At 36.7% G+C, this 25334-nt stretch overlaps 1 protein-coding gene across 4 annotated transcripts in view; it reads right to left on the bottom strand.

Annotated features, from left to right (window-relative positions):
• LOC145480000 (protein crossbronx homolog) overlaps positions 1-25334 on the bottom strand; it is a 95104-nt gene that overhangs the window by 65367 nt on the left and 4403 nt on the right. For all 4 annotated transcript variants that reach the window (XM_081458491.1, XM_081458492.1, XM_081458493.1 and 1 more), the window contains exons 2-4: positions 17856-17920; positions 16101-16179; positions 14869-14940 (exon numbers count right to left, since the gene is read on the bottom strand). In XM_081458491.1, coding sequence (XP_081314617.1) covers positions 14869-14940; positions 16101-16179; positions 17856-17920 — 216 coding nt within the window. The remainder of the gene's footprint in view (positions 1-14868; positions 14941-16100; positions 16180-17855; positions 17921-25334) is intronic.

The following is a 25334-nucleotide window of genomic DNA, read 5'->3' on the forward strand; positions in this document are numbered from 1 at the left end:
TTTACTCAAATGTCGCTGTATAGCTTCTACTTTCCGTTGTTAATTAGATTAGCTAACGATGTTGAAACGAACCCTGAACCTCTCTTTTTTATGGAGTCGTCAGAAACAGTTAAAAGTAATTATATGTCATCAGAAATCAACCAAACGTGCAATAGTCTGTCCATGTTGGTGTTAGTGTTCAGATTGGCTCAGCTGGGATTAAGACCATTAGATGTTGGTGTTGGTGGTCGAAGAGAAGTTAATTAGGGACCGTACTAGTCACAGATCGCATGCGTTGTTTAAATATGAGAAGGTTAGTGAAATGAAGTCTACTGAGGTTTCCGATATATTGGCACCTAAGTGCAGCTCTACAAGTAATGTTTCTTTGAGTAAAGAGGTGTCAGAAACTGCTGTAGAAGTTGGTAGTTCAGCAAGTACTTGTGAATTCATGTCCTGTCCATATTTCAATAATTGTACTATAAGTATTAATGTAAACGGATTAGCCAAAAATGAACGAACGTAAGGAAATCAATTTATATTTATTTCGCTCAGTTTCTGTAATTGCCTTTTGGAATTAATAAAGCTTGTCTACTCACGTCGGTGTTTGTGTCATTAATATTTAAATTAGGATAACCCTGCATCACAAGGGTTTGACGTTTTGTCAAACTCTAGAGTTTGATATTTCATCAAACTATTGTGGAAAGGCCTCTGTCCAGTGTTTCATCGGGGTTTCAAACCACACGCACCTGACCAAATTGGCGTATCCTGATTGGCTTGTAAATGCATGAATTATTAATCAGTTTGAGAAATAACAAGTCTAGACAGGGAACTTGGTGTGACAATCTCATTATACAAGCAGTTGCTAATGCATTAAACTGTACAATTTATATCATTGAAAGTGCTGAAAACTTTGCATAGAGTAATGTGATAAATCCTGTCAATATGCAAGGAAGACCCAGGACGCTTTATATAGGTCATTTACATGAAATTCATTATGTTTCAACAACTCCAATCGAGAATGAAGAATCAAATGTCTATTTACAAAGACATCAAAAGTCAAAAAGACATCAGAAGGCAAAAATCCCAGGCTAAAATGTACCCATGGCCACAAATCCAACGCAGAATTCAAGGGCAAAGGTTGATCTTTCATGTCAATCCTCTAGCCACACAATCGCAGCCCTGCGAGCGACACCAGGTGGCTCTTCGTGTCCCCAGTGAAACGATAAAATGATGGAAGAGCTCCATGTCTGTTTGATCCGCGACCCAACGATCGTTGAAATCGGCTTGGTAACCTCGTCATGTCGGCAAACCAAGACTCGCGGGGGTACTAGACTGCAATTTGTCAACCAAACTTCTTGTAACACACGGGGTCCCCTCAGGTCGAATTTACAGTGCAAAACAAAAATCGTACAGAACGCTTTTGCAAAATGGCTTCAAAACTAAAGAAACGTAAGATCAACGGCGAAAGCTCCATAGAAACTGAGGAGATACAATCATTTTTGAGTTATTTTTTTGTAAAAAAACCCCTCTTAGTCGGCACGTCGGGTATGTTATGGACGGGTCAATGGATGAGTGGATGAGTGAGTGAGTGAGTGAGTGAGAGATGTATGTATGTCACACCAATCAGATTGGATCTACTATAAACAGCCAATCAAATTTCTTGTTGTAAAGGTAAATGGTATGTGAGACAATTTGATTCCGATAGAGTTCAGAACGGCCATATTTATTCTTCTATAAAAGAGGAGGAAGTATTCATATATTGGGTTTACTTCCACATTTTTTGTGGGTTAGGCTGAGGATTTTAGTTAAATGAACGAGATGAACCTTGAGATTTGAAACAGTTTGTGAGTTAGTAGTATGCAAATGCAACGAGATATTTTTATTTTTAGTTACAAAGGTAACTTGATTCTTTTGTTTTTCACAAGGAGTAAATTATATTAGAGGTCACAAATGGTCGCTTCTAGTTCTTAAGACATGTTGACATGTTTTAGAGGAGACGAGACTTAAGATTTGAAACAGTTCTAACATTTAAAATAGTAAGAGTGGGTAACAATTGTTTTGTTCTTGTTGCATGCAAATATAACGAGACATTTTTGTTTTTTAGTTACAAAGTGTAATTTGACACTCTTGTTTTTCACAAGGGAGTAAATTCAATTAGAGCGGACGAATCGTCACCAATTGTTCCCACGAGATGTTTGCTATCTTTAGTAATAAATGGTAACTTAACACTTTTGTTTTTTATATGGGAGTAAATTCAATTAGAGCTGACAAGTTATTGGCTATTGTTTCCAGGATATTAAACAAAAAAGAAGCTTCCATTTCTGGACAGTTTTTACGTCTCTGTAGTAGCAGTTTAATAGTTTTATTTGATGACATTCATTTCAGTCCCATATTTTTAAAGGTAAAAAGTATGAAAACTGTTCAAATGTTCTTTGAAGACTGCACAGCACCAAGTTAAAGTGCAATTTAATTAAATCAGACTTTCAACATGTCAGAGGTGTTTTTCTCTTTCTTTCTATTTTTGGTGAAGTTGTGTTGTGTTGTGTTGTGTAATAAGGTAAACTTATGACTCATAAAATGCGGAAGTCTCTATATTAACTTGAGTGTTTTTGAGCAAAAATTCCTCTTGGAGGTTGGAGGGGTTATGTGATCGGTGAGTGAGGGAGTTATGCATGTGCACATGTCACACCAATCACAGTGCGGGTTGTATCAAAGAATGAATCAAATTGCCTGTTAGAAAATAAGATGGTATCTACATTAATCTGGAGACATGTCAGATTACTGTAGTTTGTTCAGTCAAACATTTTACGACTTACTATTTAGCTATCTTATAATGACCGATGTAACATCGCAACCAAGAAAACTTGTCAAATTAACCAAATCATTACTGTACCATGAATGCTCCAATCTCCGACAATTTACACAAAAAAATAACTCTTGCACGCCTTGCATGCCTATGTTTGAAGTGGAAGTCGTGGCAAGTTTTCTCGTTTATGTACCTTTGATTTGTTTGTATAAAGTATTCCCAAGCTGATAAACTAAATTTGCTTCTCTTAGGGTATTGTGGAATTACGAATATTGTGAGGAAACTGTAATGGAAGCCAGCAAAATTTTGTCTAGAGCATACGAAGAGAAAGAAATTGCTGTAAGCAAATATGAACTCTGTTTAATTAATTTTGCTCAGGAGAATTCTTAATGAATTATGGGGAGATGAAGTTAAATTGGTGAGGGAAGGACCAAGTAACTCAAAGGTGCATAAACATGAAAACTAACCATGACCTCCACTTCAAAAATGATTGTATCTCCTCAGTTTCTACGGAGCTTTTGCCGTTGATCTTACGTTTGACAAATTTGACAAATTGCAGTCTAGTACCCCCGCAAGTCTTGGTTTGCCAACATGATGAGGTTACCAAGCCGATTTCAACGATTGTTGGGTCGTGGATCAAACAGACATGGAGCTCTTCCATTGTTTTATCGTTTCACTGGGGACACAAAGAGCCGCCTGGCGTCGCTTGCAGGGCTGCGATTGTGTGGCTAGAGGATTGACATGAAACATCAACCTTTGCCCTTGAATTCTGCAGTGGATTTGTGGCCGTGGGTACATTTTAGCCTGGGAGTTTTGACTTCGTTCGGCAGGCTGTCCCAACTGAGGTGTTTCGCCTTGTCCTTTTTTTATGGAGGGAAAACTGGAATTAAAAGGAGTTGCTTAAATCAAGTTAAATCGGTAAAATAACCATACCAGGAGCAAACAATGCACATATGGAATAAGGTAAGCCATTTTTATTGAGAATTTTCACTTTTAACTACCTCCATGGATATCTTGTAGAAAACCCCATATAAACCCTTATAATTCGATGCCATATTGTGTTGCTTGCGTGGTTCATAGAGAGAGCTTGGGTAGCCTGTGGTGTATTCGGTTTTGCAGATGCTTTTAAGAAGGTCATCTCGTGAATTCCAGTTTATTAATACATCCAATCCAGAAGAAAGAACATTCCTTTTAAAAACAATGGATAAGCTTCAAGAACTACCGGATAGCTCTGAAGGTTTTGAGTCAGATAACTTGATCAAAAGATACCAAAGGAGACCAAAAAAATTAGAAGAATTATGTCTAGCTGATTTTGCAGCATGGTATAACTGTGACAAGCAAAGTAAAAGGCAGGTAGAACATATGGGTCAGGTTAAAACATCCCCTTCTGATGATTGCTTGCATGAAATTGATTTTAGTGATAATGTTGATGATGATCTCAACAATGATAAAACAGAAAAGTGTGAAGAATATGACCTAAAAGGTGGATTGAAACTGGTGAAAAGACAAAAATCTAGAATTATTCGTTCAGTAAGATTTAACAAAAACAAGGACCCTGAGAATTATAGCAGAGAACAGTTAATGCTGTATACTCCTTGGAGGAATGAAAACAAGGATCTTATCCAAGACTGTGAAACTTTCCAAGAAAGATATGAATAACTCAAGAACACAATAGCCCACAACAAATGGCAATATGATTGCCATGCTGAAGTGCTTGATGATGCAATAGAAAATGTTGAACTGGAAGAATTTGTGGATGTGGCCCCAAATACAAAACATAGAGATGAACAAGACCAGGAGTAGCCTGCGAACAGGCTCCCGGTGAGCCCGAATGAAGCCAGGGAGCCTGTGGACATTCTATTGATGCCACCGTTCTATGATACCAGCTCCTGGTATCATGATGTGATTGGTTAAATCGCTGATTGTTGACATCTTTGAGATGAATATTTGACAGATCTTTGTAAAATTATACAACTCCAACAGTTCGTTACAATAGTGCATTTGCCATTCTCTCTTAAGTTTTGGTCTCTCGACCTCTCGTTATTTCACAAGTGATTCTGAAGGGCACTTTATGCTCTGTATGCGGAGGAATTTTAAGTAGAAGCTAGTGGAGTGGAGCTGTTCAGCGGTGCTATAGCAATTTTTTTAGAGGTCAAAGACATGGTTTCCAGACTTTCCGCTGTTATCTGCTTGTCGCTTTGCAGTTTGACATCTCTATCATGTGCTTATAATTTCTTTAGGCTCATTTCAGTATTGCAAAATATGTTTTAAGCTCTCTAAGTGTTGGCTCTGGAAGGACAAAGTGTTCGAAATATTCCGTGAACATGTTGCTTACTTGCACTCTATATTATGATGTCCAGACCAGCTTTTTGATTAGCTTGATTAGAACTGTTTGCCAGTACCGAAAATGTAGCTTCTTGACAGGTCTAATTACCTCATTGACTGATTTGATACAGGCTTATCACCAAGGGCGGATAGGCACATCAAAAGCAAAGTCTACAGGCTCCCTTGTCCCCGCCCCGATCGCTTTGCTCTCCGAATTCTTGTTTCGCACTCACCGAAATTTTTTTCCATCCTCACCAGGAGCCTGTTCGCAGGCTAGACCAGGAGATAGTGACAAAACCAAGTCCATTATTTGGATGCTTTGATCCAGGCACAAATAAACAGCACAACCAATATGATTTAATGGGTGATATTGGTATCTTTCCAAGAACCAATGATGATGAAGATCTTGTAGTAAAACACATGACTGATAATGATTTTAGAAAACTTCTTAGTTCACTTAACATGAAGCAAATGGAATTTTTCTATCAAGTCTTGAATTCCATCAAAACTAGTGATGAAGCACTTAGACTTTTTTTAAGTGGTGGGGCTGGCATTGGCAAAACTACAGTTACTAAATGCTTTATATGAAGCTTTGATCAGATATTTGAATAGTATACCAGGTCAAAACCCTGACAACATTAAAGTACTTACAGTAGCACCAACAGGAAAAGCAGCATTTAATATAAGTGGTAACACTCTTCACTCTGCTTTTAAAATACCTGCTAACCGAGGTTTTGAGTATTGCACACTTGATAGAGACAGACTTAACACTATCAGAGCACAGCTGAGGAAACTTGAGGTTATTTTCATTGATGAGATTAGTATGGTAGGCAGTGGCACATTCACGTTCTTGAATTTACGCTTACAGCAGATCATGGGCACACCAAAACCCTTTGGAGGAGTTAATTTGATAACTGTTGGTGACCTGTTTTAGTTAAAGCCAGTTTTTGACAAATGGATTTTTGAGAATTCAAAAGATGCCTATAGTGCATTAGCCACAAATATTTGGCAAAAACATTTTAAGATGTATGAATTGTCAGAAATTATGAGACAGAAGGATGACAAAGAATTTGCAGAGCTTTTAAATCGCCTAAGAGAAGGAAAACACACAGAACAAGATATTGAGGTCCTAAAAGGAAGGATTTTAAAAGTAAGGCCAGGTGAAAGTGATTATCCCATGAAAATCACTCACTTCTTTAGTACTAACCAAGCAGTAGATGGTCACAATGTTAAAATATTTAACAATTCCAAAAACCAAAAAGTAAACATTTGTGCAGTTGACATTTTAATTGGAGATCTGTCCGATGAACTAAAAGAAAGAATGAAACAAAAAATCCCAAATGATCCAACCAGAACCATGGGATTATTTTCTGTTTGTTCTGTCCATGTTGCAGCAAAGTATGACCTAACAACAAATGTGTCTGTCCTTGATGGTATGACCACTGGAGCAGAATGTAAAGTTGAAAAAATTGACTACAGAGTACCTGACTCTACTAGACCAAGTATTATATGGGTAATGTTTAAGGATCCTAACATTGGTCATCATTGGAGAGGAGAGTATTCGGCGTAGACAAAATCTGGATCAGACCAGATCACGGATTGGATCACAGACCAGATCACGGATCGGATCAAGGAAAAAAATTCAAAATTCAAAATTTTGTTGAGCAAATTACACTAGAGTGACTATACTGTGAGCAGAACATTTTATTTAATTCAGGTGTGATATTCCTTTATTCTTTTATAATATCAAGCCAACTAGGAGCTGGTCACAGATGAATTTTTTCAGGCTGTTGGGTTTTGATTGCGATGATCAATCATGTCTTCATATCTTTCTCCGCAGTTCAACTATATGATATTTCGTATATTCACTTGCACTCTTCACCATCTACAGGTATATTACGAACTCACTATGTGACCAACTCCCAGTTGGCTTGATAACTCAGTTGATAGAGCACTGCACCGGTATTGCAGAGGTCATGGGTTCGAGTCCTGTTCAGGCCTGAATTTTTTTTCAGGCTTTAATTTCACGACTGCTTAAGTTGTGTGTATAATTGCGATGATCAATCACGTCTTCATATCTTTCTCCACAGTTCAGATAAATGATATTTCGTATATTCACTTGTATCAAAGGTAAGCTGTCATAAAACGAGTCAGCATGGTAATAATAGCATGAACGTATGAATCGAAACGCAAGAAACTAAAAACACTAAAAAAAATTAAACCCCTGATGATTTCAAACAATTTCCATTTTTGAGACAAGTCTATACTTTTACAAGATGTGAGTTTGGAATACAATATTTCGCACTGGAATAAAACAAAACAATTCAAACAATTTGTATTTCAAGGAAATATAGCTGTTTTACAAAAAATTATAGGAATAACATCGATAGTGTGAACGATAATGCAACCCGAGAATAAACAACATTTTAGGAATTACGTCATGATTTTTACAGTCATTTTTAGGGTCGTAAAGAGTTGCCTTTAAATAGAATAAAACCTTAAAATGATCGTGTTCTAGGATAGAAAACAATTAGGAGGCAAGAACAAATCAAAACGGAATGAGGATCGTTAAGGATGGCAAAGATTAACGAGGACTGCAAATGACGAACTTGAAAAACTAGGCTAGTTTTTTCAAGATGTGCAAATCATGACGTAGCTCCTTTGAAGCAAGCCATGTCCATAAGTTTTTGTATGTAAGTTTTCTCATTAACTGCAACGCCAACTGTAACGCTCACATCTGACACGAAAATGTAGCCGAGAATTAGCTACTGATACAAACAAATATTTCAAAAACAAGAATGGGAGGTTCACGCAAGCTTCAAGCCAACTAACGTTCAAATATAACTACATCTGCCTGTTCGTTACAATTTAAATTTGTCGTAGATTAAGTGGTTATGTGGCTTTTTAAATGACCTCTTGTCATTCTCTGTAATTAACATGTCATTGCATCAAGTTCAGGATTCTTATTTTCATTTAACATATTTTAGTCTTCCATGTTTATTTTTTATTTATTATTATCTTATAAATGATTTGATTTTTGGGGGGATTTTTTTCTTTTTAAAACTTTGTTGTTTTTTTTCTGTGATCCGATCCGTGATCCGATCCATGATCCGGTCCGTGATCCGGTCCGTGATCCGATCCAGTCCGATCCAGGTTTTGTCAACGCCGGAGAGTATTCACATTTGTGTAATGTTCAAATACTGAGCACTTGGATGCCGATAGTGGAACTCACATGACAATTTAGATTGTACAAAAGAAATCAAGTTCAAGTTCTTTGTAGACAATTCCCTTTACGACCAGCTGCAGCCAAAACAATACATCGTTGTCAAGGTGACACACTTGATGCGGCAGTTGTTGATTTACCAGCTTCAACAAGAGAACATATGCATTATGTTGGTCTAAGCAGACTTCGGAATATTTCAGGATTGCATATCTTAAATTTAAGTGAGAAAAAGATAGCAGTTAGCAAGGAAGTTGCAGCTGAAATGTCTTGACTAAGGTCAGAAGCTTCTCTAAAACCATGCATTCCCTTTCTTTATGAAACACCAAGTAACGAAAACAACTTGAAAATTTTGTTCCAAAATGTAAGATCCTTGCATCTCCATATTGAAGATGAAGCATGTGATTATAGTGTACAAACAGCACATGTGAATATATTCGTTGAGACAGCGTTATGTTCAAGGGACATTGATGAAGCATATGACATGACTGATTTTTGCCTCTACAGAAATGATTATGATCCACAGAATACTACTCGAACATATGGAACAGCTGTGTATAACAGAAATGATGTAGAGTGCACCTGTGACCCCTATAGATGGAACTACAACAATACAGAAAACACAGGCATGCAAGGCGTGCAAGAGTTATTTTTTGTGTGAAGTGTTGGAGATAGGAGCATTCATGGAGCTGTTTACAGTAACGATTTGGTTAATTTGACAAGTTTTTTTGGTTGCAATGTACAGCAAGAAAGAAACTGGGAATTTATGATGTACATGCGATGTTACATCGGTCATGGTAAGATAGCTAAATAGTAAGCCATAAAATGTTTGACTGAACAAACTACAGTAATCTGACATGTCTCCAGATTAATGTAGATACCATCTTATTTTCTAACAGGCAATTTGATTTGTTCTTTGATACAGCCCTCACTCTGATTGGTGTGACATGTGCACATGCATAACTCCCTTACTCAGCGATCACATAGCTCTTCCAACCCACAAAAGGAATTTTTGCTCAAAAATACTCAAGTTAATTTAGAGACTTTTTCGCATTTTATACGAGTCGTAAGTTTACCCTTTTTACACAACACCACGCAACTTCACCAAAGATAAAAAGAAAGAGAAAAAAGCCTCTGACACGTTGAAAGTCTGATTTAATTAAATTGCACTTTAACTTGGTGCCACACAGTCTTCAAAGAACATTTGAACAGTTTTCATACTTTTTACCTTTAAAAATATCAGACTGAAATGAATGTCATCAACTAAAACTATTAAACTGCTACTGCAGAGACGTAAAAACCACCCAGAAATGAAAGCTTCTTTTTTGTTTAATATCCTGGAAACAATAGCCAATAACTTGTCAGCTCTAATTGAATTTACTCCCATATAAAAAACAAAAGTGTTAAGTTACCATTTGTTACTAAAGATAACAAACATCTCGTAGGAACAAGTGGTGACAATTTGTCTGCTCTAATTGAATTTATTCCCTTGTGAAAAACAAAAATATCTCATTATATTTGCATGCAACAAGTACAAAACAATTGTTACCCGCACACACTATTGTAAACCTAAGAACTGTTTCAAATCTAAAGTCTCGTCCCCTCTAAAACATGTCCTAAGAACTAGAAGCGACGATTCGTGACCTCAAATCGAATTTGAATCGTCAGGTAGTGACGGGTCACTACCTGAAGTCAACATGCAGGGCATTACAGTTAAATGTAAGTTAGTTATATGTTTTTGGAGGGGTTGGGTAATTATTTGAACTTAAATTAAGTTAGATATTAGGGCAGCATAAAATATTTTTTTCTGAAATGTCAACTTGAAACAATGTCCTAATCAATTGCTTTTGTTATTCATTATTTTGTAGACTGCTGTTTGAGTGAAATATGTCTGAAGTTTCATGATTTCCATACCAGATGATCTCAGTGGACTTTTAATGCATTGCCTAGACACTGAAAGCACAGTGGATACAACCCTTCATTGTACCTTCTAATTCAAGACCTTCAAGAACAGTAATTGCACATTTAAGTTTGTACATGATTGTATATGTTCCACACATGCATGCCCATGACAACATGTTATGGTATGCACCAGCTCAACCAACAATATAATGGATGTTACTCTAAATATGCTGCTAAAGACACCTTCTGGAAACCATTCTCCATAGTGTACATTTCTATTACTAAACAAGAATTCCAAAAATGATTATGGATGTCATGTTAAATATGCTGTTCAAGTCATCTGCAAAAAGATCTGTGCAAATCAGAATGGAATGAATGGAATAAATGGAACTCTGAATATACATGTCCATCTAAACTGCCAATAATGTGACCTGCTAGGAACGCAGAGATAGTCCTAAGTTCATTTACTTAGTACCGTGTGAAAGCATTACACCATTTCACCACAGTTACTGTAAAAGCTTGCTGTTTACCATTAAAAACATTAGGGGTAAAAAATATAAATTTGTGTTGAAATAAGTGATGTCAAGTTGTTTTACTCTATTGAGTGGACACTCACAATGACAACATTACACAAATGACAATTGATCAAGGTTTCTACAGTATCTGCCATATTTGTCAAGGGGCACAGCCCAAGCTGTCTTGGGGTCCACTACATGTCACCTACAAGTAGATGACTAAATTAGCTGCTGTACATTACTGGGTTGATATTAAGACCCATAACACCTGTTTAAGCAGAGTATGCTTGGTGGGCCCTAATGTCATGGATGAACTTGCCTATTGCTCACTACGCTGGCACAATTCACATACATGTAAACTAACAAGTTACATACAGGCAGCAGATGACTCAAAACGTAATGACAGCCCTGCATAACACTCTGCACTATCTGAGATTGTCTCACTAGTTACACAACACAATGCAACTACACCACTTCACCGAAAATAGAAAGAAAGGGGAAAAACCTCTCTGACACATTGAAAGTCTGATTTAATTAATTAAATTGCACTTTAACTTGGTGCCATGCTGTCTTCAAAGAACATTTGAGCAGTTTTCATACTTTACCTTTAAAAATATTGGACTGAAATGAATGTCATCAAATAAAACTATTAAACTACTACTGCAGAGACGTAAAAACCACCCAGAAATGAAAGCTTCTTTTTTGTTTAATATCCTGGAAACAATAGCCAATAACTTGTCAGCTCTAATTGAATTTACTCCATATAAAAAACAAAAATTTTAAGTTTCCATTTGTTACTAAAGATAGCAAACATCTCGTGGGAAAAAGTGGTGACGATTCATCCACTCTAATTGAATTTACTCCCTTGTGAAAAACAAGAGTGTCAAAGTACACTTTGTAACTAAAAAACAAAAATGTCTCGTTATAGTTGCATGCAACAAGAACAAAACAATCGTTACCCGCACTTACTATTGTAAACGTTAGAACTGTTTCAAATCTAAAGTCTCGTCCCCTCTAAAACATGTCCTAAGAACTAGAAGCGACGATTCGTGACCTCTAATTGAATTAACTCCTTGTGAAAAACAAAAGTATCAAGTTACCTTTGTAACTAAAAATAAAAATATCTCGTTGCATTTGCATACTACTAACTCACAAACTGTTTCAAACCTCAAGGCTCATCTCGTTCATTTAACTAAAATCATCAACCTAACCCACAGAAAATGTTGAAGTAAACCCAATATATGAATACTTCCTCCTCTTTTATAGAATAAATATGGCCGTTCTGAACTCTATCAGGATCAAATCTTCTCACATACCATTTACCTTTACAACAAGAAATTTGATTGGCTGTTTATAGTAGATCCAATCTGATTGGTGTGACATACATACATCTCTCACTCACTCACTCACTCATCCATTGACCCGTCCCTAATATACCCCAGACACGCTGACTAAACGAACTCAACAAATAGAAACTTCATTTTTATTGCTGCAGACTCTGTGGCACTTACTGAAACCACCAATTAATTTCATCAGCCACTAAGAGGTATTTTTTTACAAAAGAATAACTCAAAAATTAAAAAAAAAATTCCAATAACCTGTCAAGTAGATGGGCTTAGAGGGTAGATTGTAGAGCGTAGATCGAAGAGAGAAGCTGGTAGAATGTAGAGAGTAGAGCGTAGATGGGCTTAGAGGGTAGATAGTAGATGGTAAGATTGTAGAGCGTACATCAAAGAGAGTAGCCGGTGGAACGTGGAGAGTAGAGCGTAGATGGGCTTAAAAGGTAGTTGGTAGATTGTAGAGCGCAGAGTGTAGATCAAAGAGAGTAGCTGGTAGAACGTGGAGCCTAGATGGGCTTAGAGGGTAGATGGTAGATCATAAAGCGTAGATTGAAGAGAGTAGCTGGTAAAATATAGAGAGTAGAACGTAGATGGCAGAATATATAGCATAGAGCACAGGGTGTAGAGGGTAAACTCAATACAGAATTGTACATTAAAAAGATTATTGAAATACTGTAAACCTTACTAACACTTTACACCTGCTTTCAGTGTTACGTGCATAGGCGACATCTTTCGACCATCTCTCGACGTTCCATCTTTCGACGTGCTATGTAAACGGCTGAAAGACCGTTTACCTGTGAAACTGGCAATTTTTCCGGTTATTAGCAGAACAAATGACAAGTATATGATAATTACTGACCTCAAATGAATGAAAAAGATTGTGGACTCCCGATGCACGGGATACTTCAAATGATTTTAGTGTAGTTGATCGGCTCTCAATAGTGACTTCCAGTGAAATTGGGCCGCTACTGCTCAGTTTATATTCGAAAGATGTAACCATCATTTGTGTAAAGAGAGGGACGCACACACTTCCGAGTGTAGGTTTAAATGCATTTTACTCTAATCACAAGACCCTAGATATATCGGTATCTCACAATCATTTAAGTGTCAATCAAATCCATCGGAAGTGGCGTATATTGTAACAATTTGAATTATCCCATACATCAGGAGTCCACAATCTTTTTCATTCATTTGAGGTCAGTAATTATCATATACTTGTCATTTGTTCCACTAATAACCAGAAAAATTGCTAGTTTCACAGGTAAACGGTATTTCAGCCGTCTACATAGTGTGTTGAAAGATGGAATGTCAAGAGATAGTCAAAAGATGTTGCCTATGCACATAACACTGAAAGCGAGTGTAATATATGAGATAATAAAGAAAGCCAATAAATTACAATTACAAAAATTACAGCATCACAGATGATTGAGAAACTCACACTCGCAGCCTAATATTTTTTATCACTCTACTGGTTTTTTAAACCTCTAAGCTAGTGTAGAGAGTAGTCAAAAATTCTTGAACTGATAAACTCATAAATACGTAGAGTATAGAGCGTAGATGGTGGAAAATGGAGAGTAGCATAGAGCGTAGAGTGTAGTCAGGGTAAACTCAATACAGAATTGTAATTGAAAATTATTAATGTCGTTGTTCCTAGCGAAAGTAAGTTAACCATGGCGACTTGCGATTGAACCAGAGCTATTACTCGAATACAAACAGCTCGTGATGGCGTTAATGGGGGAACACTGCCTTACGTTTGGTTAGCCCATGCGACTTCTGGCGATAGCGTAACAAAACAACCTCACTTATCTCCCCAGCACTACGAGCTGAATGACAGACAGCACATGCTAGATCGGACAAGAGTATTGGTTAGCAAGCGATGTTCAAAGGCCATGAAAAAACAACAAGCTTGGGGGAAGTCGCTGCGCAGACTTAACCGCACCACACAGGAGTGACCCTTTGTTCATTATGCAGGAATACATGACCAACCTCGTCTCCAAAGGGAGGGAGGGAGGGAAAATTAAACAATAGATTTACAATAAGTAATAGCTACGTTGCTTAGACGAACTCAGAATGGACTCTGAACAGTTTTCCGAGCTTTTATATGGAGACGTTCGTCTGCTTGGAAGCCAGTAGAAAAGGCTGTACTACCGAACAGCTTACCCTAACATGTGTAACATCTTAGACATGAATAGTGCTTTAATGCTTTGCACCAATGCTATGGTATGTTATAACGTTCAGAAGATAACAAAGCTACAATGTTTTAGGTTCAGCTACAATAAGGCTTACAGTTTGTTGACCTTTGGAATATAACTGCTCAATTAAGCTCTATAGAAAGTGATGCCGCCATGAACGGCTCATTCAGAACGTACATCACGCTCCATTAACTATATTTTACTGGCGTGACAGTAAAATCTCATTTATTAAAACACTGCAATCCATAATAACACTCAACATTCCCTAAGCGATATAACATTTGCTACAATAACTATACGCCTCTAAAACTCTATGCTGTACGCATATCCGAGAGAAACAGAGCTTAAACATTCAAAATACTACCATAGAGTCGTAGAGCTCTACGAAAATTTCTACGCCTCATCGAGCTTCGTAAAACGGGCTGGGTATATTTTCAAGAGCAAAATCATTATGTGCTGCTTTACAACAGACAAGATCTCTTTCAAGGCAAATCAGACAGGAGAGGAAGGAGTTAATTGACAGCTCTTTTTTTGCAAAAATTCAGTCAATAAGCACGTTGAGATAAACTAACTGTAAAACCATGCTTACCCATTAGCTGGATGGACTTGAGGATGGAAGACTGCTGTAGTAAATTTCAAAAGAGGTCGGCTTTGAGGAAAACTGAAAATAATTAATTTTAAAATGATATATAATATGTTCGCTTTTAGACGGTGAACCTTTTCTGTAGAAATTAAAAAAGAGTAGTCAGGGATCTTGGAACACTTAGGAAAATATAACTCTTATGACATTAGTGAGTGGCACAATGACAATAACTAAAAGGTGTTCAAAATTGTTTGTTTGCACTACTTTTAAAAATTACTTCACAGTGCTTACCTCTTATTAACCAAACTTAGTCGGTCTGTATGGGAGAATCTTGACCATTGCAGTGAGGTCTGTGCACATGACCGAGATCACGATTCTCCCATACAGACCGACTAAGCTCGGTTAATAAGATGTTTATTATAATTTATAGCAAACAAGAACAATGTACATGTAATTTGTTTAAAGTAACTGGTTTGTACTAACTGACATCTAGCTTGCAAACAGAGATGAGCTGAATTTGAATATAATTCTGCCAAAGTTTGCTTGTCCTCTTTACTTTTTTTCTCATCAGACTTTTTGACACTTCCAGAAATAAATATTGTTAGAAGAAAATAATCGATGTTTTTGCATTTTAGTTTGCAACTTCTTCATCACAAAATATATCCAGTCTAGATGCCGATCAAGATGGGAAAATCTAAACTGTTTTCAATATCAATTTCAGCCAATCAAATTGGTGAATTCGGTAGTTCCCAGTCTTTGTGAGACACAGCCATATAATCGATACTTATATTGACTACTATTATTGTACATGTATGTAGATTCCGTATCTGATGATCATTTCATCTGAACCCACAAACAGAAAATAAATGATATCGTACTGTCTATGGTTTTCCCTAATAAAAGGTATCCATATTATAAAGGGTCTGCATTATAGACATTTCTTTAAATAGAGAAGGTATAGTGTACAGTGTATGGTCTTCTTGCCAGAAGCAAAGAACTGCCCATATTTAGAGAAGTGTCCGTAAGGAAAGGTTCCACTGTGGTACTGTAATTCTAGTGTTTTATTTCCATTTAGCCTGAATAACTGACTCAAATATACATCTTCCTCTCCATATAAATACAGAGAAACATGTATATTGGTACATAATTTATTAAAAATTATATCCCGATTCTCTGAAGTTCAGATCAATCTAATAATGAAATTCATGTCAGTAACACAAATTATCAAGTCTACTCACTCATCTTCAAGTATAACAACAAATCGGAAGATGCCATGTCTGTAAGGTCCTACTCTCACAAATACTATCCCATGCCAGACTACACAAAAAATACATGTAAACAATATCATTTAATATATTACCACTTTCTCACTATTCCCCAGTCAAGGTAGCTAAAGACTTCAGCGCAATAAGTAAAACTAACAATGTTAATGGGAGTGAACAGACACTAATTGAGTCTATGATCATGTTTACATAAAAAAAATAGACAACTATGTAGGAGACAATATGATTGTGAAGTGGAATCTGATTTGTGTATCACCGATAACATTGTTATGATTTAAAACAGAACTGGACAACACAAAGTTCTGTAAACATACATTGGAGGGGAAATGAGCCACAATAGAGAGATGACAGATAATGCCAAGCCTACAAATAACAGTCGGTCATCGGAGAATTATCTGGTGAATTTGAGGTTTTGACAGGTAAAGGCTTAGCCTGATCATACACTCTGAACAGGCATTTCTGCTAAACGAAAAATAATTTAATTGGAAATTTGTGGCCGAATATGGAACAAGCGATTTTATTATACTGCGCCACACAATACTATGCAAAAAAGCTTTGTTATCAGTTTCGTTTTTATTCCATTTCTGAGAAATAATTTTATCACGCCCAATGCGTTGTCTCAAATGTCACATCTAATTGTAAACACGCCACATCAGCACCACTATTCAGGCTATGTGTTAATTTACGCATTTTGTGGTGGTGTCTTGTGAAGCCCCATTTAGTCTGAATTACGTTCGTATGAAAAATTACTTAAATCTGAGGTCTTATATGTTGTTACTCATTGTTTGTTATCTGCAAGTGTTGTGGAATTAATTTTCAGTTGTAATTTGACCCGACTACATTTCGTTTATCTGAATGCAATCGCTTTCAAAAACTTTAAAACCTCTAAAATGAAACCAAATGTATCCCCAGTCCATGCCATATGATCAAAAATCAGTTTTATGGCTCTTTATAGTTTTTTTTTTTTTGCAGCTGTGGTTCAATATATTTTGAATTAGTTTCTGTGCCACAGACATGTTTTTGTGAAAAGTGTGAATGTACAAATTAGTAATGCTTTGTAGTCATGACCACTTCCAATTTGAATTTCATCTAACTATGCAAATTTATTTATTTAATTGACCCCAAAAATTTTCGAGGTTAAGTTGCCTTCAGAAAAAGTCAAAGAATTCATTTCAGCCAATTTTCAAGTCTCTGAATGTTATTGTGAGTGAGTGTTTAGACTGACAAGCTGTCCACCTGGAAAACTGGATACAGGGCAAAATACGGAATACCTGTGTGATCAAGTGAGTGAAGCCAAATTGATTTTACACTCAGTTGACTTCACTTTTAAGTCATTTGAATTTGCAACCAACACTTTGGTGAAGGGTCTACAATGAAATACCAAAATGTCTCAAAGGTCTCTCATTTTTAGTTTGTAATGACAAAAAGAATTTGTTCGACCAGACTGGCTTTTTGTAAGGTCAAAACCTGTCCTTGGCCTGACAAATGACCTGCTTATAGACAAAAATTATCTGCAGGCTTGTAATGCACTTCCCATGTGAAGGTGCAGTCAAGGTTTGCCCAAGAATTATGATTGGGCTATTATATGTATGTGCTGTGAAACTTCAACACTGATATTTGTCATTAACCATATAGTGAATCTCTGTATAGACACAGTACTGCACTGCATTCCTGTAAAGTGACTTGCTACCAAACGAAAGTTCTACTGACCTTGTAGTGACTTCAGTGATGGCATTACATACACTCCACCAACTGGATTTTGGCCCAAATGTTTGCTGTAATGAGACAGTATTTTAGCCACTTCCAGCACCAAACATTAAGGTTTACTTAACACATTTACTAACAGAAACCAATACAGAACTCTCCAGTCTCCAGTAGATAAAGTAGGATTTTTAATGTTAGTAACTTAATAGTGGAGCTCTGGCAGCCCAAAGGGCTGCCAATCGAAGCCCCAAACCCAGAGAGGTAAAGACAAAAAGATCTTTTAGATCTTATAACTGCGCTCTTAAAATTTAATTGTTTTCTTAGCACCACAGTCACAACGCAGTGCACATTACAAAGCAGTCCTTGATGATTCATTGATTACTGCAATCACCACATCACTTGATCAACACAAACTGTGTTATTGCACCATCACTCTTAGACTTTGTGAAATCTAAAATTACCTGATCAATCTGTTGCACAACTGATGACAACGACTACACACGAATTTTTTAAGCATCTTATTGCACCATCACTTGTAGCTGTTGTGAAATCTCCGATTGCACTGGTCATCAGTCGTAGCCGTTGTGAAATCTCCGATGACATAATGGTCTTAATCTGGAACTTTCTTCAGAATATGTATGGGCATGAACAATGCGATAATAACACTATTAACAACAGCTTTGTTAAGTCATGTTTACACTTAATTTAAATTTAATCGATTTTTCTATGAGTAGTCACACAAGTCACAGAATTCAAGAATTACGTTATCCACAGCTATCTTTACTACGATGGTTATTTCCCTACTAATAACATAATCCTTGCATGTTCTGACTTCTTCTTTGCTTGGCTTGCAAATATTTAATTTTCCTTCCAATCTCTGAACTCACTTCAATGAAACAGTACAACAATTCACTTCTCGTCTAAAAATACAAAAAAATGAAAAGACTGTCACTCCTGGCAGAATAAACTTGCAAAGTAAACCTTATTTACCACATAGCAAAAGTGAAAGCTGCAACGTCAGTGCATTCCATGGCTGACGTAATACCTTTTTTTAGCTTATTTATTATTCCCTTCGAATCCAATACTTCGATAAAACCAAAAGAAAACATATTTTACACACAATAAAGAAAACAATATCCATAACATTGTCCATGTATCAATGTTTCAACAGCTTTTAGCAAATCAACATCACAGGTTACATGAATCAAAATTTGGCTGAGAGGAAGTTTGGGTCTGGTCACAGACAAAACTTAAAAATAAAACATAGGCACGCAAGGCGTGCAAGAGTTATTTTTTTTGTGAAGTCTCGGAGATAGGAGCATTCATGGAGCTGTTTACAGTAATGATTTGGTTAATTTGACAAGTTCTTTTGGTTGCGATGTACCGCAAGAAAGAAACTGGGAATTTACAATGTACATACAATGTTACATTGGTAATGGTAAGATAACTCCCTCACTCACCAATCACATAGCCCTTCCAACCCCCAAGAGGAATTTTTGCTCAAAAATATAACTAAATAGTAAGCCATAAAATGTTTGACTAAACACACTACAGTAATCTGACACGCCTCCCGATTAATGTAGATACCATCTTATTTTTTTTTTCAATTCATTCTTTGATAAAACCCACACTCTGATTGGTGTGGCACATGCACATGCATAACTCCCTCACTCACCGATCACATAGCCCTTCCAACCCCCAAGAGGAATTTTTGCTCAAAAATACTCAAGTTAAGAGACCTTTTTGTATTTTATACGAGTCGTAAGTTTACCCTTTTTACACAACACAACACAACAACACTACTTCACCGAAAATACTGCAGAAAGAAAGAGAAAAAAAGCCTCTCTGACAGATTGGAAGTCTGATTTGATTAAATTGCACTTTAATTTGTTGCTGCGCAGTCTTCAAAGAACTTTTGAGCACTTTTGATACTTTTCACCTCTAAAAATATCGGACTGAAAAGAATGTCATAAAATGTCCATCAACTAAAAATGAACTGCTACTGCAGAGATGTAAAAACCATCCAGAAATGAAAGCTTTTTTTGTTTAATATCCTGAGAACAATAGCTAATAACTTGTCAGCTCTAATTGAATTTACTCCCATATGAAAAACAAAAGTGTTAAGTTACCATTTGTAACTAAAGATAACAAGCATCTCATGGGAAAGAGAGGTGACGATTCATCAGCTCTAATCGAATGTACTTCCTTGTGAAAAACAAGTGTCAAATTACCCTTTTAAGGCTTTGTAACTGAACAATAAAAATATCTTGTTATAATTGCAGGCAACAAGAACAATTGTCACCTACACTTGCTCTTGTAAACGTTAGAACTGTTTAAAATCTAGTCTCCTCTCCTCTAAAACGTGTCTTAAGAACTAGAAGCGACGATTTGTGACCTCTAATTGAATTTACTCCTTGTGAAAAACAAAAGTATCAAGTTACCTTTGTAACTTAAAATAAAAATATCTTGCTGCGTTTGAAACTAACTCACAAATTGTTTCAAACCTCAACGCTCATCTCGTTCGTAACTGAAATCCTCAGCCTAACCCACAGAAAATGTCGAAGTCCAATATATGAATACTTCCTCCTCTTTTACAGAAGACTAAATATGGCCGTTCTAAACTGTGTCGAGATCAGATCTTCTCACATACCATTTACCTTTACAACAAGAAATTTGATTGGCTGTTTATAGTAGATTCAATCTAATTGGCGTGACATACATACTTCTCACTCACTCACTCACTCATCCATTGACCCATCCATAACGTACCCGACGCGCTGACTAAGAGGTATTAATTTCTTTTACAAAAAAATAACTCGAAAAATAATAAACCCCACGCAAACCTAGAACAGCGCTCGGCCCATGGCCGCGCGGTTAAAAAGGAAACCCCTGAATTGATTTTTTGATGGTTGTCATGGCTAGCAGTATTGCTTGTGAGTCCGTACACATGACAACGACAATGGGGACGGAGTCGCACAAGATGGTGGCCAATACTCTAGTTAATAGGCGAATCTTTGCTGACGTCATTGTTTACAATTTTCCTCATTAACATACGACTTTACACATAGAAGGCATCATGCTAGACACGATTTTACTAGAAGTTGTGAAACTTAGTAAGTGGTGAAATTTTTGGCTCTTTGGGTGTAATATTCGAGGAGAAATTGGCTTTCAAAAACATCAAAATTTCTGTGTGGCGAAAGCGCTAATGAGCTCATACATTCTTTCTGAAATTTTGAGCTTTTAAACCCTCATCACACAAAAAGTATTCAATACATCGCGCTCAAATTCCTTGGGATGGTTAATCGTGCTGTGCCCTTTCAATATTCAGTATTAATCTCTTTGTAGCTCCATCAGAAACTGTATCACTTATGGTAATGTGGCAAATATTGTAAACAAAGATTCTCCTATAGGTTGACAGAGACATTCAGCCTTGGTTTATGGCGTCCGTCTGTGATATTGGACATCCATGTTATGGTCAATTGACACCTGTCATATCAAGGTATCTGCTGACCAGTATCATGTTACCATATCACAGGCTCAAGGTTAGAACTCATTGAGGTCACAATTGTTTTGTAAGTTGACTGCTGACCAAGTGGTGGTTTTTGATCGGATTGTGGGCTCATGTCAGACGAGTTTAACTTGTTGTAAACAGGGCCACGTTGTTCGGAACCTGGTTAATGCTGACCCAGGGTTAAAAGTTAACTGAAGTATAAATTTTTCTTGAATACAAATGCTTTTCACTGTTTTTTGTTTATTTTGAGATGATTCAAACTCAAAACAGAGGGCCAAACAATAAACAGAAAACCTAACTGCAGAGTTACAAAACTCAAATCAAAATTCCAGCTTATCCTGGGTTACAGTAATTGGGCTTTGAACAACCCGGCCCAGGATTCCCATTTTTAGACTTGGCTAAATCTGTATATTAGCAGAGCTCTGGCAGCCTGAAGGGTCATACGCATACAAGCTGTGGGGGTGTCTGTCTGTAGGCTGTCTAGTGACCTGAGGTTCTTTGGTAGGTACAAGTCATTTAAATGTGTCTCGTGGAAATCCACAAACAAGAGAGAGACAAAACAGAGACAAATTTCCAGTTTTCTTTTGCAATAAAATCATCATTTTTGGTCCACCATCTTGAATGATGTGGTATTCTCCATGAATGTAATCATGGCAGGCTCAATTCCATTTTGTCAACCGCTGATGCTCTGTACTGCATCTGCATCCGCAGAAATGGCATGATCGCATCAGCTGTTTTGATCAGGATATGGCGTCAAGTAATAATGTCAACACTTCAAAAAAATAGGTCCACAGTGCATACATGTGTGGCTTACAAGTTATACTTGTAATTAGGACAAAACTGAATTATCATGAAAAAAATGAAAGAAGCTACTAAGATTTTCAACACAAAAGGTCAGTGATCCATAGTAGGTGAAAACATGAGTTATTTTAGGGAATAGGGTGCTATTACAGAGAATCACAAAGTGTGCTCGTGTGAGGCTTCCTATCATTTGGTTTTATCGTACTAGCAGTTACGAAATGGTAAATGAGGTGCTGCTGTATTGTAAGTGAATTTGCTAATTTGCGAGTAATTGAAACTTATTGCTTCAGCCTATAACTAAAAAGATTAATAGGCCTTGATAAATATATTCCAAACCAAACTTAAACAAAAAAACAAGAAATATGAATTTTTCTTAAGGGTTTAGCACATTATTTGTGAAAGCCAGCATAATCAGCAAAAGATTAACTGATTCATTGTATTATTCATTCATTGTATTATTTCCTGCTGCAAAGCAAACCCTTTAAAATATAGGCAATCCGTTAATTGAGGAGCATTTGCCATTTTTTGTGCTAGCTGATGAGATGAGATATTTGTTACTGGAGTGCAGGTATTTTTCAATCAATCAATCAATCAAACAGTCAATCAGTCAATCATTCAATCAATAATATTTTAGCTTCATACAACAAAGTACAAGCTCACACCATATCAAAGCATAACCACAATAGCTCTAAGTTGAGTGGATTCCTAAGAAAGCCTAGCTCTTTTTATGAAGCCCGCAAATAAATTATTAACCGTTATTTCATGAGTGCAGGTTGGATATGAGACAATGGATAGCCTATAAGGCATGTAGCATTGAGCTGACTATAATCATTTCAAAAAATCATAAGTGCAATAATCATTTTATTATACATTGTAGTCACCATCTGTCTTCTCATTGGCTAAAAGCTTACAGTTAATTCTGGGAAACAGCGCAACCTACTGATTATTCACTAATCTGCTAGCAGATTAGTAAATAATCCATAGGTTGCGTGTGCAATGCCGCAATGCATAATTTCCAAGAGTAATATCAAGTTCATGTAATAACATGGCTAGTTGAAAATAAACTGTGCTTGGTGCGATAAAGCATTTGTCATTATTTTCTTTGAAACAATGTATGACAAAAAAAATTATGAGATTTGGTTTTTGCGATATCCGGAATAATCAAGGTCTCGGTTAGTGTTATCAGCTTCAGCCTTCGGCTGATAACACTTACCTTGACCTTGACTATTCTGGATATCACAAAAACCATATCCAATAATTGTTTATAATAATTAAATTATACACATAAACTTACCATATTTGTAGAGCATGGTATAATTCCTGAATGATATACTAGTATTACGGCTAACAAGCCAAGGAAAACTCAAATTGTAATAATGCAATGATCCAGTTTTAAATAAAACTGATTGTATATATGGCTTAACAAATTTAAATAAGACAAATCCATACATGACATAAATGTATGGTCATATTAATCATTGTCTAAATCTCCAAATATAACAAGCTCACTTTTCGAACAATATGTGATTATGATTTTTAAGTACATGAAGGCATGACTGATCATCACAGTTATATACACAACTAAAGCAGTTGTGAAATTAAAGCCTAAAAAAAAAAAACAGGCCTGAACGGGATTCAAACCCATGACCTCTGCAATACCGGTGCAGTGCTCTACCACCAACTGAGCTATCAAGCCAACTGGGAGCTGATCATGTTTTGAGTTTGTAATATACCCGTAGATGGTTAAGAGTGCAAGTGAATATATGAAAGATCATATATTTCAGCTGCGAAGGAAGAGGAAGACATGACTGATCATTGCAGTTATATACACAACTAAAGCAGTTGTGAAATTAAAGCCTGAAAAAAAAAATTCAGGCCTGAACAGGATTCGAACCCATGACCTCTGCAATACCGGTGCAGTGCTCTACCACCAACTGAGCTATCAAGCCAACTGGGAGCTGATCATGTTGTGAGTTCGTAATATACCCGTAGATGGTGAAGAGTGCAAGTGAATATATGAAAGACCATATATTTCAACTGCAGAGAAAGATGAAGACATGACTGATCATTGCAGTTATATACACAACTTAAGCAGTTGTGAAATTAAAGCCTGAAAAAAAATTCAGTCATGTCTTCATATCTTTCTCTGCAGTTCAAATATATGATCTTTCATATATTCACTTGCATTCTAAGTACAGTAAACAAATGCAAATCACCTCTAATATGGTAATTTATTTCACTTTTGAATATCTAATTTGGACAAAAAGAAAAGGTCACAGTTCATGTTCAAACCGAGGCGAAGAAGCATACTTACTCAAAAGGGTAAAAATATATTTCATAAATCCACGGCTTTACAGTCAACTGATTGTTGCATGACCTCTTCCATGACTTACATTTGTAACCAAGTAATTCCACTAATTCATCCAAATGTAAAGGGATGAAATATATTTCCTTTGTTTCCGAAAGTCTTGAGAAGGCCTCTGCGATTTGTATTGTTTCAAAACTCAAGTGGTAGCCTTTGAATTTGTGGTCACCGATGGAGACATTTCAAAGCAATGAATAGAGACTTTTAAAAATACAATGGCTCCTGTAGAACCTACACTGGACACATGCCAAGTCTGCCCTAGCTTTCACGAGGAACTTTACTCCCATTGTCTCGCTTTGTTGTCTTGCATGAACACCTGAAAGCGAAACAATTGCAAACGGGTTTCGTTATTTGTACTTAATTACAAAGCTGGATTTTTGACATGCAAAAGAAATGATAACATGCAGAACTCAAGACCAAGCTCAAAATGAAAAACGACTTACCTTTAAAACTAAAAGCAGGGGAAACTAGAGACCACGCTTACAACCGCAATGGCTGACTCTGACTAGTGCACAGTACAACACAAGACCAAGTGACAAGTGCTGACTCTCGTAGACAAATAAATAAATAAATCAGATTATGGCATAATGTGGCTATACACTTCATGTAAGCCACACAAAAACAAGCACAAATACGTGCAGGAAGACCAAAAGTGTTCCTTTCAGCCTTCAAGGCAGTCAAAGAGGCCTGGTTTTCATTAACTGCACAGCCATGGGCTGAGCGCGGTTCTTGGTTTACACGGGTTTTTTTAACCGCACGGCCATGGGCCGAGCACGGTTCATGGTTTACCTGTGGTTTTTTTTTTTTG

This window comes from Orbicella franksi, chromosome 2 (genome assembly GCF_964199315.1).
Source record: "Orbicella franksi chromosome 2, jaOrbFran1.1, whole genome shotgun sequence".
NCBI classification, from domain to species: Eukaryota; Metazoa; Cnidaria; class Anthozoa; order Scleractinia; family Merulinidae; genus Orbicella; species Orbicella franksi.